The sequence below is a fragment of the Candida theae genome (genome assembly GCF_024610275.1).
Source record: "Candida theae strain CBS 12239 chromosome Unknown scaffold7, whole genome shotgun sequence".
In the NCBI taxonomy this organism is placed as follows: Eukaryota; Fungi; Ascomycota; class Pichiomycetes; order Serinales; family Debaryomycetaceae; genus Lodderomyces; species Lodderomyces theae.
The window spans coordinates 351240-367568 of NW_026261433.1; the positions used below are offsets into that span (position 1 = coordinate 351240).

At 40.0% G+C, this 16329-nt stretch overlaps 7 protein-coding genes across 7 annotated transcripts; 3 read left to right on the forward strand and 4 right to left on the reverse strand. All coding sequences in view use genetic code 12, as the record gives it.

Annotated features, from left to right (window-relative positions):
• Positions 1-325: 325 nt before the first annotated feature.
• Positions 326-2752, reverse strand: KGF57_002367 (uncharacterized protein; the record flags this gene model as incomplete). Its single annotated transcript, XM_051751672.1, has 1 exon — positions 326-2752. The coding sequence occupies one exon, from the start codon at positions 2750-2752 to the stop codon at positions 326-328; it is 2427 nt and encodes an 808-aa protein (XP_051609276.1).
• Positions 2753-3119: 367 nt separating this feature from the next.
• KGF57_002368 (uncharacterized protein) lies at positions 3120-4769 on the forward strand (the record flags this gene model as incomplete). The annotated part of the gene is made up of 1 exon (XM_051751674.1): positions 3120-4769. One exon carries the CDS (start codon positions 3120-3122, stop codon positions 4767-4769), a length of 1650 nt encoding a protein of 549 aa, XP_051609277.1.
• A 163-nt stretch (positions 4770-4932) lies between these two features.
• On the reverse strand, positions 4933-5577 carry RBR2 (putative lipase; the record flags this gene model as incomplete). Its single annotated transcript, XM_051751675.1, has 1 exon — positions 4933-5577. One exon carries the CDS (start codon positions 5575-5577, stop codon positions 4933-4935), a length of 645 nt encoding a protein of 214 aa, XP_051609278.1.
• A 1963-nt stretch (positions 5578-7540) lies between these two features.
• On the reverse strand, positions 7541-7906 carry RBR1 (Rbr1p; the record flags this gene model as incomplete). The annotated part of the gene is made up of 1 exon (XM_051751676.1): positions 7541-7906. One exon carries the CDS (start codon positions 7904-7906, stop codon positions 7541-7543), a length of 366 nt encoding a protein of 121 aa, XP_051609279.1.
• Positions 7907-9247: 1341 nt separating this feature from the next.
• KGF57_002371 (chromatin modification protein) lies at positions 9248-11683 on the reverse strand (the record flags this gene model as incomplete). Its single annotated transcript, XM_051751677.1, has 1 exon — positions 9248-11683. The coding sequence occupies one exon, from the start codon at positions 11681-11683 to the stop codon at positions 9248-9250; it is 2436 nt and encodes an 811-aa protein (XP_051609280.1).
• Positions 11684-12937: 1254 nt separating this feature from the next.
• Positions 12938-13333, forward strand: KGF57_002372 (uncharacterized protein; the record flags this gene model as incomplete). Its single annotated transcript, XM_051751678.1, has 1 exon — positions 12938-13333. The coding sequence occupies one exon, from the start codon at positions 12938-12940 to the stop codon at positions 13331-13333; it is 396 nt and encodes a 131-aa protein (XP_051609281.1).
• Positions 13334-13757: 424 nt separating this feature from the next.
• ACO2 (aconitate hydratase) lies at positions 13758-16169 on the forward strand (the record flags this gene model as incomplete). The annotated part of the gene is made up of 1 exon (XM_051751679.1): positions 13758-16169. One exon carries the CDS (start codon positions 13758-13760, stop codon positions 16167-16169), a length of 2412 nt encoding a protein of 803 aa, XP_051609282.1.
• Positions 16170-16329: the final 160 nt, after the last annotated feature.

Here is a 16329-nt window from a genome sequence, read left to right on the forward strand (position 1 = left end):
GTCGCGCTCTTTGCTAAATGAGTCAATTGATGCAGACGCGGATGTGAAAGCTTTGAATCAGTGGTTCAATTTCACTGTGTGATTTTGTTGTTTTATTGACGTGTTGTGTTTCGACGGTGAGAGAGAGAATCAGAGAGAGAATCAGAGAGAGAATCAGAGAGACTTGCAGTGGAAAAAAAAAACGAAAAAAAAAAAAAAAAAAATTGCACTGGGTGGCTTTTTGAGCATAAAGACACGACTCTTTCACTATACCACTACAAAACTACACCTGAATCGGTAAAATAGACAACTACTACAAATGTGTATTAGTTCACCAGTTTTCTATTCATTCGGTATCACTGTCATTATCTGGGTTGGCAAGAACCAACTTTGGACGGTCATTTTCAGCCTCTTCGTAATCATTATACTTCTCTTGCTTGCCGTATGAATCATAGGTGTCAAGCCCATTTAAGCTGGAACCGTTGTTTGGAGGCATATCGGGACTTTCCTCACCACTTTTGCTTTCTGCCTCTTCGTCAATGTCACCGTACTTGTAGCCACGATGCTGGTAGTAGCCCGTGATTTTATCTGACAAGCTTCCCGACGATTCGCTCGACACAATAGAATTTGTCCTATTGAGGCTGGCGTCATTGACATCTCTTGTACTGCCAGTAGCAGTACTGACAATACTTTGAGTATCTCCTGTTAATGCTGACCCATCTGTGGTGGTTCTCTTTAATGAGTTCTCACGCGACACTTTTGTGCTCACCGATTGATTACGAGAGTTAAAGGTGTTGGGGATGGATGTGTTTGATGTTGTTGTTCTAGCAAGGCCAATTCCTCCAAAATTGTCTTCACCTTCATCAATTTCAGCTGCCAAAAGCCTTGGCTTCAAATGACCATGTTTCAACCCCACCCCACTAGTCTTTTTACGTGAATTGGATCCACTAATGCCACCAGCAAGTCGCTTGTACTTTCCGTTTGAGTTTTCCTTTGTTGCCAGTTTATCTATTGGCAATATTCCAACAGGTAGTTTCCATCTTAATGGTCCCAGCTCATTGAAAGCTGTACCTGCACTTCTTCGTATAGACAATACGTAATTCGATCTCTCACCTTCTCCTGGTTTCAAACTCAATGAGCGTTTCAAACTTGCTAGATTAACATTTTTGTATGAATTAGAACTCTTTATAGAACCCACCGAGCTTGAATTTCGATGAAACGCACGATTTGTATTCTGGGTGTTGTAGCTCTTCATCGAGTTGGCATGAGAGAAGGAAAATGCTCCAGAACTGTCAGTTAAAGTGTGGTGCAATTGCGGTGGTTGTGGTGGTTGTGGTGGATGTGGTGGATGTGACTGCGCTGGTGGTGGCGATTGTAGAGCATGTACTTGCATAGGTTGTGCACGACCAATACTCTGCTGCTGCTGCTGTTGCTGCTGTTGCTGCTGCTGTTGTTGTTGTTGTTGTTGTTGTGGCTGCTGCTGGTTGTGATAATGTAACGAGTTTGTAGGGGATTGGAATGGTAGATTGGAGGGAGGTATTCTCGACGTATTGGTTGATGCTCTTGAAATAGGAGATCGAATACTTGGTGCACCGCTAGGTGCATGCATTGTGTCTGATGACGACGAAGGATTAGCTGAGGCCCCAAAGTCTATCCTTTGTTTCGTTGGAGAAGCAGAAGAATAAACGGAGGATTGCGACGACACTGGGACATCAAAAGAGTCAGGTGGCTCTGAATATTGCTGACTTAATGTTATCTCAAAGGGATTAACTTGCTCTAATCCACGAGTGTCCATCATATAGTTTTGAATAATTTGTGGAGAGTTCTCAACGGATTCTTCTGGAGTCCTCGTGGGCGAATCCGATGGAGAGCCCAAAAAGGAGTCAACAGGGTAAGGCGTTTGCTGTGTCTCTCCGTGTAGATCCTCTTGCGTGTCGCCAAACTCGTCATAAGCTTTTGATCTATTTATGTTTAATTGTTGTTCAAAATCAGGGTGGGAAGCATCTTCAAAGAATGTATTGTTGCTAACTGACTTGCTATCATTGTATTTGATATCACTACTGTCTGATCGGTCAAGTTGTAAAAAATGGTCAATTTCAGATTCCAAATCACCAATAATGTCTGCTGTTATGCCCGTTCCAATTTTATCCGGTTTTGTTGATTGGGATAATGACCTCGAGCTTGAACTTGATCTATCAAATTTCTGATCACGAACTTCAAAGTCAAAAGAATCCAAGTCGCTTGGTGGTTTGCGTCTCAAGGTCAGTGGTTTAGGACTCGAAGAATTGTCGCTCCGAGATGGTTGAGGTGTGTTGAATGGGAGTAAACTTGGTTTTAGTTCATCCTCTTTTTGTCTCTGTGGCAGTCTTTGTCTGCTCGGGTCTGTATAGTGCAGGTTTGTTGCACCTGTTTGTGCATATATATCATAATTTTTGGGTTGCGTAACGTTTATTTCAGGGTAATGGCGGGTCTGAGGCTTTGTATACGCAGAATGCTGCACTCCAAGTGGTGCATTTGCTCGCAAAGTACTAGCTGATGACTTCGAATGTAAGGATTGTGCCCCATTATGAGTTGAATGTAGTGGTGCGGTGGTTGTGGCCGAAACAGAATGGTTATTTTTCAATTGAGGTTTACTTAGTGGTGTCGGTTTTGGTGAAGGAGACAGTGATATGCCTCGCGCAGAATGCCCTTGTGACTTTTTATCATTGGGAGACGCAAGCCCCTGGTTGAATATGGATGATAATTTTGATCCAAAGCCTCTCTTTTCTGACATTTTTTGGATCGAAGGTTTGATGTTTTTGACGTTCAAGAGTTATTTTAAAGCATCTGTTTCACCTCAAGTGATGGGTTATGGTTAGGTTCTCTTTTGATTGGCGAGTCCTCAACACTAGGGATCAGTCTCGTCTTCTTTTTGTCTGAGATAAAATTGTGCTTTCAGAAAGACTTCTGCGTGTGTCAATGTCTCTATGATTTTGATGCTCTTGTTTTTCTTTTTTTTTTTTTTTGTTTTTTTTTGTTTTTGCTTTCGTTCTTTCATCATCTTTCGTTTTGTTTTAGTGACGTATTTATCTGTCATGATATACATCCAGTACAGGTAAAGCAAATATACAATATCAAATCGATGCATCATCAAATACCAAATGAATGGGGATATTGGAAATTCTAATAAGAAGAAGTCGCTGCATGTCCCAGTGCTGAAAAACAACAAATTGACCGATTTGCGGTCAATTAGGTTCTTCAATTTGTATAATCAGCAAGCTAACGAAATTACACTGAGCAGCCCCCATAAGCGATTGGGGAGGCGGCGAAGTACACTATTGAGCATTCCCACTATTTCAGATGCTTTGGAGAGCGAGTACGATGATACTCGTAAGCTAATAGAGTTTGCTGAGGAGAGGATAATGGATACCTTGATCACAATTCACATGACAAAATCAGACATTCCGTTATACGTTAGTGACATATCGCATGGGGATGCTGATCCTCAGTTTTTGACAAACCTAGGCAATATACCTTCGAATACGCACAAGTGCATCATCAAATTATGGATAAGACGTGGCAAGCAATGGAGCCTTTTATGTTTCTATAAAATTGATGTCAACAAGCTAGGAAGGGAGAAGATAGCGGTAGAAGATGACTCGTTTGACATGTTCAAAGAAAACTCGCTTTGTCTAAAACTACGAGATAGCTGGTATACATTTCCTGACATGCTTGTTTCGACAAGACTGGTTCTTGATCTGAAGACGTACCAAGAGACTCCTTTGAGACCCATAAATTCTTACAATTTTGACCAACTCCGATCTATAAACAATATTTACAAATCCATCAAGGAGCTTGACGTATCGAAAACCAGATTGAAGCAGCAGATCCACAAGTATGTTGGTGAGATTGATTTTGATAACGTTAACAACCTCCCTATTCTTTTGGACCAGTTGAGGTATAACTGCCGCACGTTGGAACTGGATATAAATAAAATAACATCAAGTAACGAGATTATCAGAAGTCAAAATTACAACGCCAAACAAAAGGTCAGCGATGGAATTGAGTTGTTGTCGCATTTTGAAAATCTACAGGAATTGATCAAAGACAAGTTTGAAATATATGACCATGAGATCTCAAGTGTGAAGAAGAACAGGGATGAAGTAAAGAGTGCGATCAAACAACGTTTGAAGGAAGACGTGCTAGTCATAAACGAATTGTTTTCAATTCGTGACATATCCACAACGTGTTTCTCCATTCTTGGTTTTGAGTTTCCTCCCAGTATAAAGACTTTGAAAGACGTTTGCTATTATAATGAAACTAGCCTAAAAAACTACTACTATGAGCCCAGTTTTGATTCCGAATCTCAGTGGCATGAGTTTACAATTTCTCAAGTCAATGCCAGCATATCATTTATTGTTCAATTGGTGACAACACTATCCAAGATAACTGAGACCCCACTTTTATATAAAATGGTTCTATTTGGTAGCCAAAGTTTCATCATGGATGATAGTAAAGTGTACCCGATAGCAGGCAAGAATCCAGTGAATACTGCACCACCTTTCAAGTTTCCCTTGTATTTCGACTCAAAGGACGTCAACAATGAAAAAGTGCTAACAAGTCAAGGCTCCATTATCATGAATCAAGAATTTGAGTTTGGATTGAAGTTGTTGGGTCGAAATATATCGCGGTTGGTAAACTACGTCAAGGAGAACATATGCGATGAATCAGGTTCAGGGTCCATCCCTAGTGACTGCCAAGATAACTTTTTATGGAATTTAAAGTATTTAGAGCTCTTGATGACCGCATGAGTAGGGGACTGACGTGAAACAAACAGTATAGGTTTATTAAATCCTATTTACTTTGTACTTTTTTTTTTTTTTCTTTCGACAAATAGGGTGGTATCACTAGTGCATGCCTTGTCTCAGTAAAGGTCTCTTCCTTGGGCAAAGCTCTTCCTTGGATGACATCTCTCTAAAGAAGAGCAATGACTAATCCTCCAATCACTGCACCAACTGGAGCGGCTACGCCAGGTGCCAATCCTGATTGAGTTGCTGCTTCTTCTCTTGAAGCTGATTTAGCTGCGGCAACAGCTGCTTTGGATGAGTCTGCCGAGTTTTGAGGATCGTATGACGTGGTTGAAGCAACTGATGGTTGTGAAAAGTTTGGAGGAGCCGATCCTGTCTCTGAAGCAGTACTTCCTTTTGACTGGGAGGTGCTTCCCCCACTTCCACTGCTTTCACTTGAGGATCCTGATCCACCTGATCCGCTTGAGCCTCCACTACCACCACTATTACCACCACTACCACCAGCGGCAGCTTCTATCCTCGTGTACCAAGGAATGTTGGATGCATAACTTTCCAACTGGCCTATGTTTAATTGGTTATTGTCGAGCAAAGTTGTGTAGGAAGTGTCGGTGTATGTCAACACTTGTGTAGCCAAAGTTGACAAGGCTCCAGGAACATCATTGGCAGTTCCAAAGAACCTTATATAATCTGTCTTGTGATCTTGGTAGTCCCCAACTAAAGCGGTCAAAAACTGAACATCTGATTGATCTGCGGCAATAGCGCACGATATGAGAGCAGCAACCGGTGCGAGTGACGTGAGTGAAAGTTTCATTATGTTGTATGAATGTGGAATCAAAAGAAAGAAGCTGTATATTACTTTGGTGATTTAATCTGATCCGTTTTGGGGTATTATAATAGCTGTGACTTTATGCAAAAGATCTATGAGGCGACTTTTGGAAATGCTGGGAAATTAAAAAGGACAGCAAGTGTAACTCCAATTAATGTTTGTCGAAAGATGAAAAGACTATGGTTATGGTTCGAAATGTGGAGTGAAGTATAAGGATTCCTACGTCTTTTATATGTTGATAGCACAATGAAAAAAGAAAAAAAAAAAAAAAAAATATCTCCTGTGCTTCCTAATTAGGAAATTTTGTTGATCACACTAAAACGATACATAATTTCCCAACAGAGAATCAAAGTGCGAAGAGAATGCGTAATGTGGCGTGTGCTACCAAAATTGAACGATGGCTATGTTTAAGCGAAGAGTTTGGTACGATCGAAACAGTAAACTCTCACGTGAGATCCAGCATTGGGTGCCCTATTGTTAAAATCATTAATTTTTGAGTCTGCGTAATACAATTCGACATGACATGTGTTGATGGGAAATGCGTTGTAGATCCTTCCCCCCCCTCCCCCCAATTTGACTCTCCATCTAATCAGAAGAACCGTTTTCAATGGCACATCTAAAAGTTTGATCTTTCCATGTTGCAAAGTGGAAGATGTAAAGGAGGCAAAACCTTGATCCAAACTCCAGTGGTTCTTGTGACCCTTTGTGTGAACAAACGACTCTGGAAAATCCTTTCAACTTTTATCTCTACTACTCTAGTCAAATTCTTGATTGACGTTTATCACCAACTTAGCGTCATTAGTGGCTGCATTATATTTCAAAACACGAAGTTGATGCCAACGACAACGGTGTAAAAACAAGCGGGTAGATCAGTTATCTCCGCGCCTACTTTAGTCGAGTACTGTATTCTGTTGTGTGTGAATGAGTGGTATAAAAGTTTCACCAGTGGGTAGAGTCAACTCAAGCTGCTATTACCCGGGTTGAAACTGTTGTAAGGAAAGACTTCAGGGATAAATAAGCTTTTGATTGTTAATTGAGGGCGGACATAACTTATAACTTTGTGTCAGTGTGACACGAAGTGGTGCAAACCCACTACATCTAGTAAGCCCCTTTCTCTTCAATAAGTTCATACTCAAAAGTGTATTCTATAATTAGCAACCACTCTAGAGAAGGTTACTTGCTTCTCATTGTGGGAGAAAAGCAGCTGCGCCTCGATGTACATAATCTTTTTTGAAATCTGCCGTCTACGAATAGCATCAGACGCTATAAGTTGAAACAAAAAGTTGGTATCTGTCATTGTTCTTCATTGCGACCTGTCTTGTGGTAAGAGGAGACACATTCTCCTGTATCAACACACGCATCGTTGTAGCATTTGTTGCTTACTCCAAAAATAGACTGCCTCACTGTCTAAGCCTCTTATCCTCTTCCTCAACCATAGTTATTTTTAGAAACTTTCCAAGGACCCTAATCTTCGTCGTAGAGAAAGTGAAGCCATGTCAATCCACGTAACAAGAAAAGAGTTTCATAGAAGTCACAAGACTATAACCGCTTTCTTTTTATTTTTTTTTTGTTTTTCATGGTGCATTTCTGTCCATTGAGACCGCCCGCCCTCCCCCTGCCAAGAAATAATTTGTTTGGTGGCTTCGCTCGTATTGGGATGTCAACGAGCAGCTGCAAAAGTAAAAACCTAAAAAGAAAAAAAATAAAAAAAATAAAAAAAAAAAGTAAGAAAAAGGAATAGAAGGTAGAAGTCATCTTCACAAAGGTTTGTACAGCTCAAGTCAAACAACTCAAGCCAACCAATTGCGCCATCGATGATTGTAGAGCAGTAAGTAGATTGTCAGTCTGATCATTCAATGACCCGCAATGGATAAAATAAGGTAGAAACTTTGTTAATTTGTAATAAAACTCTAAACAGTATTAGGTACATAGACTTTACTTTCCTTCCTTACAACAACAACAAACCGGCAACAGCGGCTAATGAACCAGCACCAATACCGGCAACACCGAGGGCATTAGCATCACCGGAAGAGGACTTTGATGATGAGCCAGATGAAGCAGATGAAGAACCGGATTTGGAAGCAGCACCGGCTGATGAACCAGATCCTGATGAAGCAGAAGATCCACCAGAGGATTTAGCTGATGATCCTGATGATCCTGATGAACCACCGGCAACAGCAGATGAAGCCTTTGAGGCAGCAGAACCAGCCTTAGAAGTGGCTGATGAACCAGCACCTCCACCACTGGATGAGTCAGCAGCGTAAGTAGTAGCAGCGACGGTGACCAAAGCGAAAACGGTAGTTGAGAATTTCATTGTTAATATGTGATACAATTGAATATGGAGGAAAAAGAATAGATGAAAAGGTGTTAGATTTTGCCAATTGGGAATTGAACTGCCTATTTATAGCCAAAAAAATTTACAGTATGAACTCTCTCATAGAGTTGAAATTGTTGGAAGTTTCGACTAGCAATAGGGGTAAAAAGCAAACGGTAAATTGCTATTGATTGTGTAATTTAGTGCTATAGCGCACAATGGATTAAGAGATTGTATGTTTCATTTCATTGCATTCACAGCCTCCATACAAAAATCCCGCAATCCTGGAATCTTAGTTTGCTATTCCTTCAGACACAAAGGGTGGACTTGGGTTAAAAAAAACTGTGTATAACCCACTTCTTTAAACCTATATGTAGAGAGGGAGAGAGAGAGAGAGAGAGAATTTTGATGCTGGTAGAGTTAAATAGAAAAACTGTGTAATATTCTAAAAATAACATTTTATATTTAACCTCTCGTACGCCAAAAAAAATACAAAAATACAAAAATTCAAATTTTTGTGCAATTTCGTCACAGCAAAAAGCTGCTCTTAATATTTAAAATGTCCTAATGCGGTGAAATATATACTAAGTGTGGGTTGTTCATGTATTGTGAAAGGCGGTGACGAGCTGTGGCTATGTCGAAATTTATATATACAATTCCCCCGTGAAGAAATACGAAAAAGAAAAGGTTGCTGAAACAATAGGATGGAGAGGTGGGGGGGAGGAATATTAAAAGACGTCTCGAGAACATTTAAACTGTAAAACAATCATGTCCTCTTTCCCTCTCTCTCCCAACTTAAAGCACGTGCTTCTAATTACGTCATCCAGTAAGAACAAGTGTATCTTGAGTAAACTCCGTTCTATTTGAAGCTTGCTGTTTTATTTTGCTTTATTATTGTTGTGGATGTCAAAAATATTAATATAGATTTTGTATATTGTATAATATATATACATATATTTCATTTTTACAAAAACACAAAAATAAATGACTCCACGTGGTACACACACAATTCATGAAATTGAAAATATAGCCGTACTTTAAACAATACACATACACATANCACTCACTCACTCTCACTCGCTCACCATTCCTAAATGGTGATGTAATGTTTAGCAAAAAAATACACGGTATATCTGTAGTATTCCGCAGGAGAAGCCATCAGCCACTAACCAGTAATGAGATCCCCTTAGATCTTTTGCGTTGCCAAGGCGTTTAATTTTGATAAGGAGATTTGAAATATTATTCGTAGATTTTTATAGATTTTACAACTACTACAAAGATGCAGTGGACTTTCTTACTTGGCAATGAACAGTTTCTTTTCTTTTTCTTAGTTTTCTTTCTTTACTCCTGGAAGGGACCTGCAGCCAAGCAAAGATTTCGTCTCGTAAAGTGGACTTTAAATACCGGGGTCTTCTTGGTGAAAAGTGCCGTCATATGATCGCTACTAGCAATCACATCCCTTCTACTCAATTGTTGTTGTTGTTGTTGCTGTTGCTGCTGCTGTTGTTGTTGTTGCTGTTGCTGCTGCTGTTGTTGTTGTTGTTGCTGTTGCTGTTGCTGCTGCTGCTGCTGTTGTTGTTGTTGTTGCTGCTGCTGCTGCTGACCATTCTTCTCTTCACCCGCCTCACCATTGCTTGCATTTACAAACGCCTCTGGTTCTGGTCCCGCGTCATTGGTGTTTTTCTTAACGTCCCACACTCTTACACTATTGTCTCCTGAACCGCTAACCAAAACAGTACCATCACGTGAGAAAGACAATGAGTAAATCGAGGACCTACCATGACCTCTCATTGTTTTCAACCTCCTACCACTTCCAATATCCCATAAATTAACCACATTATCTTCTCCAGCACTAGCTAGCCATCTACCATCCGGTGACACTGCTAGACAGTTGATGGCATTGGTATGTCCCATAAACACTCTCACACAATGGCCAGTGCGTACATCCCACATTCTACAAGTTCTGTCACTTGATCCAGTAAAGACATAGTTTGAGTTTGGATGGAATTCAACGCAATCAACGTCGTTTATGTGTCCTGCAAATATCCTCAATGGGTAAATGTGATCGGTTGCCCATAATCTAGCGGTTTGGTCATGCGAAGCTGTCGCAAAGTAATGACCCAAGGGCGAAAACTTGACATCCCAAACGGGCTGATTGTGACCCTTGTATGACACCAACGCCGTAAATGTATCCAAAGACCAAAGACGTACTGTTTTATCCTCTGAGCATGTGAGAAGAAACTTATTATCTGGTGAAAAGGATATTCCGTATATTGGACCACTATGTCCAATCAATTTCCTTGAATTCTCTGGTAATTGGTGGTTCTTGCGATCCTTCTTAACTGCAGATTCTAGTGGTTTCCCATCCAAGCTCCATATTCTCACATAACTTCCTTGGAAACCAGCAGCAACGAGTGTTGAGTCATCGTTAAAGGCAACGCAAGTCATTTCATTGTTTGTGTTGTGGAAAGTGTACATACAAACAGATGGAGAGCTTGCTTGTACTGCGCCCAATTTTATCTTGGACCGAGAATCCTCAACTTGTAAAATCATTCGCTTGATGTCGGTCGCATCTTTCATTGGCAAAGGTAAGGAGTCATTGGCAGGAGAGTCAGCATCAGGTTTTGTCATCTCTTGAAACTCCTCGCTAAGAGTTTTCCCATTTACTGGTGGTACTTTCTCATCCTTCACTTTCAATTCAGCTTCAACTTCTTTGCTCACCTCAGAATCCAACGGCATCTTGCCCAATTTCACTTCCTTTTCACTATTGAATTTCTCCAACTCATTTGTACTTGCAATGTACTCTGATATTCCTTCTTCTGGATTGGCTTCGCCTTCTTGATCAATCTTATCAGGTCTATTTTTGGAAATCACCGGATCCAAGTATTGATTAATCATGCGTATCAATATAGCACCACCAACAGCCTCATTTTCATGAAGGAAATACAACAACAAGTTAAGTGATGTCTTCGACACCAATATCCTATATCTGTGTTTTCTATAAGCAACCGCCACTTCATTCTCCTGTATATGTTCCGGCAACGAGAGCCCAGCAAATTTTCTCACTTCGACTCCGTGCAAAATCAAGTGGTCAGACTTGAACTTGTCAAAAAACTCCTTGGCTTTAGCCTCATGTCCTTTGCTTATCAAATCTAGAAAGCAATGTATAAACAAAGGATACAAGACACGAGATAGCTCGGGCTTATACAAGTCCAACGAAGATTCAACCCACTTTCTAAGCATCGAATACGCTACAAAGTAAGTATCCGAATCGTTCTCAATTCTTGTTTTGGTCTCCAAAGCTTTCAATTGTTGCAAATCCGTCTCTTTGGCTAGTCTTACCTCACGATCCTTTGTTTCCTGTAACTCGCGCTCAACTTTTGATTGCTTCTCTTTAAGCTCCTTCAATTCCTTATCAGTCTTGCTCAATTTGTCCTCAATGTTCAGAACAAGCTCACCCAGTGATATTAATTCAGTGGTTGCGGGAGTAGCAGGAGTAGTGGCCGCCGTCGGTGTGTTTGTGCTTTCCAATCGAAGCATTGATTCGGTTCTATGATAGCCCTTCTTGTTTAAGTAGTCAAGTACAATCCGATTCAAATCTGCTTGGGAGTACTGCGGTTGGTTGCTTCTCACCTGCTGCTGCTGTTGTTGTTGTTGTTGTTGTGCAGGTCGCTGAGCTTGTGATGATGCAGGTTGATTAGAGCTCTGCGCATTAGACACAGGTGTACCTGTAGCACCCTGCTGGGTTGGGATTGTGCGCTTGGTTTCGTTGCTCATGCTTGATATCTTTACACAGTGATTGATGAAAGTCGGGCTTGTTTGGAGCTTTTTGACCTGGAGTTTCGGTTCTTTTGTTTTTTTTTTTTTTCTTCTCTTTTTCTTTCGGTTCGTCGCGAGAGGGTTGTTTTGGCTCTTTGGTAGCAGTGACTCAACTAAGAGACGGATTGAAACTTACAATATTATAGCACCCCCATATTTCACAACGCTGAAGTGATTCTAGGGTGCGTAGCACCATCAAATGAGGGGCTTGCTTTTTGACTCGTAGATTTAGTACAAGCAGTGTTCCAGTACAAATCTTTCAAAAAATTAAGTTACAAAACAATTTAGTGCTGACTCTCAAGACGACATCGGTATCAATATCGAGCATTGTGGTTGGTTAACAAGGAGACTAGGAATATGCACATGAGGTGTTTAGATGCTACAGAGTTGTCATTTTTAGAGTCTTGTAATAGCTTACATTAAATACTTTTTCGCAACCATCATCGATTCACAATGATACAACTTTCCTTGAAAATAATTGAGCTTGAAGTTAAGGGTTACCTTAAAGCTAACGGATCTCTAACTAGTGTCATCTCTTTTTACAACCCATTGATAAAACAAATTCCTTAAAAAAGAAAGATTGGTTTGTGAAAATTGACTAAAGTTTTCAGGCAAATTTTTTATTTTTAGCAAAAACCACATTTTAAACAAGTCAAATAAGTCAACGCATTAATAAATGTAGGGAATACTCAGTGATAAACTTAAAAATATACCCTACTTGCTCAAATCATGACAAATTTCACCAACTCTGAACAAATCCACTCTAATTTGAAACTCTTCAAAAAGTCTATACAAAAAACCCAACTGTAAATTGGGCGAATGGTCTAGTGGTATGATTCTTCGTTTGGGTATTCTCAAGCCTGAGCAATAAATTTCGAAGAGGCCCTGGGTTCGATTCCCAGTTCGCCCCAATTGTTTTTAATTTTTTTTTTTTCATTTTTTTCCTGAGCCATTGCCTGTACTTGTGTCTTCTCTTCATAGAAAAGATAATCAGCTGCAAGAGCTATACACGGCATATCAAGACTAGCTTACATTCTTCATCCAACGATACATTCGATGTGTTGTTAGGTTCGTTCTGCATTCTTTTTTAGCTTCGGCAACCGGTAGCGCGACAAGAAATTAATTTTTTTTTTATTTTTTTTTTTGACGTGTCAGAAATATCAGGAATTCATCTTCAATACACTGAGGAACTAGAACCACGTACGAACAACCATGTTGCAATTAGCCACCCTACTACTATTCATTACCATTGCTTCGGCAAATTTGTTTGATTTTATCAATCATCAATTTGGTGGGGCTACACAGCACGCTCAAGGTGTCAAGCACCCAGAAGACTACGAAAACTTGATGCTCAACACACAATGTAACAGGTACTTGTGTCCCGATACTGGTATCTGTGTAGATGCACCTAAATTCTGTCCCTGTCCGTATCCATCATCACAGTTGAGATGCTTTTTGCCGGATGCAAGGTACATTTGTATTTCAAAGCCCGCAGGTGAAGGTATTTCTGACAAGTACGCTGATCCAAAGACAAATTTCAAGATAGATGCTAAAGATGACAATATACGTGATTGTGGATGGGTCAGTAGGGCATGGAGAGGATTGTGAGATGGAACAGAGACCATGCTTTTCATTGTGGAGCTTGTCAATGCAGGATATCGATGTGCAGAGGATTGTAAAGAATTGGGAAGTAATAGTGACTGAGCACTAGTTGTAGCATTCTTGCAATAGAATGTGTTGTATACAGCTGTATGCTAATAGTGATACATTATTTGATAGGTTATTTTCACGTGACATCTTCTTCTGAATCCAAAGCTTCCATATTAAGTAAGACGCGGCAATTTGATTCGATCTGAGTCATAATTTAAACACAAACACATATTGAAAATTTTCTTTATTTTTTTTTTTCTTTTTATCTGTACAGTGTGAGCTTTCATTTTTGTAATCAAGTATTTTGAAAAATTCATTGGTTAAAAAGACAACCAGCTCTACAGTTTCCTCACCTCATCATTGCACACACTATTCTCCTCAAATGCTAAGAGCCAGAGCTACGAGACAAGGTAACGGACTCACTAACCTTCTCCACAGAAGATGTTTAGCTACACAAGGGTTCAGTTACCCCGTTCCAGCAGAGTACGAATCTAGAACCCCTCCTTATTCCAAATTGGTTGACAAGCTTGCAACTGTTAAAAAAATAGTCAACAACCAACCATTGACTCTCGCTGAAAAGATCTTGTATTCTCATTTATGCAACACCGAGGAAAGTCTTACATCATCAAATGTTCATGACATTCGAGGTAAAGAATACTTGAAGTTGAACCCTGATAGAGTTGCAATGCAAGATGCATCAGCACAAATGGCTTTGCTACAATTCATGACCTGTGGTATGAGCTCAACTGCAGTCCCGGCATCAATACATTGTGACCACTTGATTGTGGGGAAAGATGGTGCCAGTTCGGATTTGACAAAGTCAATTGCAACAAACAAAGAAGTGTTTGATTTCTTGCAAAGTTGTGGTGAGAAATATGGTATTCAATTCTGGGGCCCGGGGTCAGGTATCATCCATCAAATCGTTTTGGAAAACTTTTCGGCTCCTGGATTGATGATGTTGGGTACAGATTCACATACTCCAAATGCTGGTGGTCTTGGTGCTATTGCCATTGGTGTAGGTGGTGCTGATGCAGTTGATGCTTTGACAGGAACACCATGGGAGTTGAAAGCGCCTAAAGTTTTGGGTGTTAAATTGACCGGTAAGATGAGCGGGTGGACTTCTCCAAAAGATGTTATTACAACTTTGGCAGGTATCTTGACAGTTAGAGGAGGTACAGGCTACATTGTGGAGTACTTTGGCAATGGAGTTTCCAACTTGTCATGTACTGGTATGGCTACAATCACTAATATGGGTGCTGAAATTGGAGCTACTACCTCAATTTTTCCATACCAAGAAGCACACAGAAGATACTTGATTGAGACAAATAGAGAGCCAGTTGCTAATGCAGCAGATGCGGTTAATAAAGAGGCCAAATTCTTACAAGCTGACGAAGGTGCTGAATATGACAAAGTTATCGAAATCAATCTTTCCGAATTGGAACCACACGTCAACGGTCCCTTCACACCAGATTTGTCAACTCCTATTTCCAAATTTGGTAAAACTGCGCAAAGGGAAGGCTGGCCAGAGACTGTGTCTGCCGGTTTGATTGGATCTTGCACGAATTCATCTTATCAAGATATGTCAAGAGCTGTATCAATCATTAAGCAAGCAGAAGCAGCAGGATTGAAGCCAAAAATCCCATTCTTTGTTACACCAGGTTCAGAACATATCAGAGCAACCATTGAAAGAGATGGACTCATTAGCACTTTTGAGAAAAATGGCGCAATCGTTTTGGCAAATGCTTGTGGTCCATGTATTGGACAATGGGATAGAACTGATGTGCCAAAGACATCTACCGAATCTAATGCAATCTTCACCAGTTTCAACAGAAATTTTAGAGCTAGAAATGATGGAAATAGAAACACCATGAACTTTTTGACTTCACCCGATATGGTAACAGCAATGATTTACTCTGGCAATATTGCATTCAACCCCATAACTGATAGCATCAAGTTGGAAAATGGTGAGGAATTTAGATTCCAGCCTCCAGAAGGAATTGATTTACCTAACAAAGGTTTCATTAAAGGTAGGTCAGAGTTTTACCCCGAACCAAACCCACAACCTAAGCCAGAGGTACTGGTAAGTGTTAGTCCAAGCTCAGATAGATTACAATTACTCGAACCATTCAAGCCATGGAATGGTGAAGAGTTGGCCACCAACGTTTTGCTCAAAGTTGAAGGTAAATGTACCACTGATCATATTTCTGCTGCTGGTGCGTGGTTGAAGTACAAGGGTCATTTGGAAAACATTTCATACAACACCTTGATTGGGGCAGTGAATAAAGAAACCGGTGAAGTAAACAAAGCGTACGATTTGAATGGTGATTCATATGGTATCCCTGAATTGATGATGAAGTGGAAAGATGAACAAAGACCATGGGTCGTTGTTGCCGAACACAACTATGGTGAAGGTTCAGCAAGAGAACATGCTGCTTTATCCCCCAGATTCCTTGGTGGATCAGTGATTTTGGTGAAATCATTTGCCAGAATCCATGAAACGAATTTGAAAAAACAAGGAATGTTGCCATTGACATTTGCCAATGAAGAAGATTACAATAAGATTCTGGCAGGCGACTTGATAACTACGATTGATTTGGGAGATATGATTGCCAAGGAGGGTAACAATGGTGGAACTTTGAAATTGAAAGTTACTAAACGCGATGGATCAGAATTCGAAATTTTGGCCAAGCACACAATGTCGAAAGATCAAGTTGAATTCTTTAAAGCGGGATCTGCCATCAACTACATTGGTAATTTGAAAAAACAAGAGTCAGCAGCAGCAGCAAGCACCTGATTTGTAAATATTTATTCAGAAAGAGAAAAGAAAGTATAGAGTAAAAATGGAAATACTTTTTTCTTTTTTTTTTTTTTTTTTTTTTTTTTTTTTTTTTATTATATATATTTTTTTTTTTTTTTTTTTTTTTTTTTTTTTTTTTTTTTTTTTTTTTTTTTTT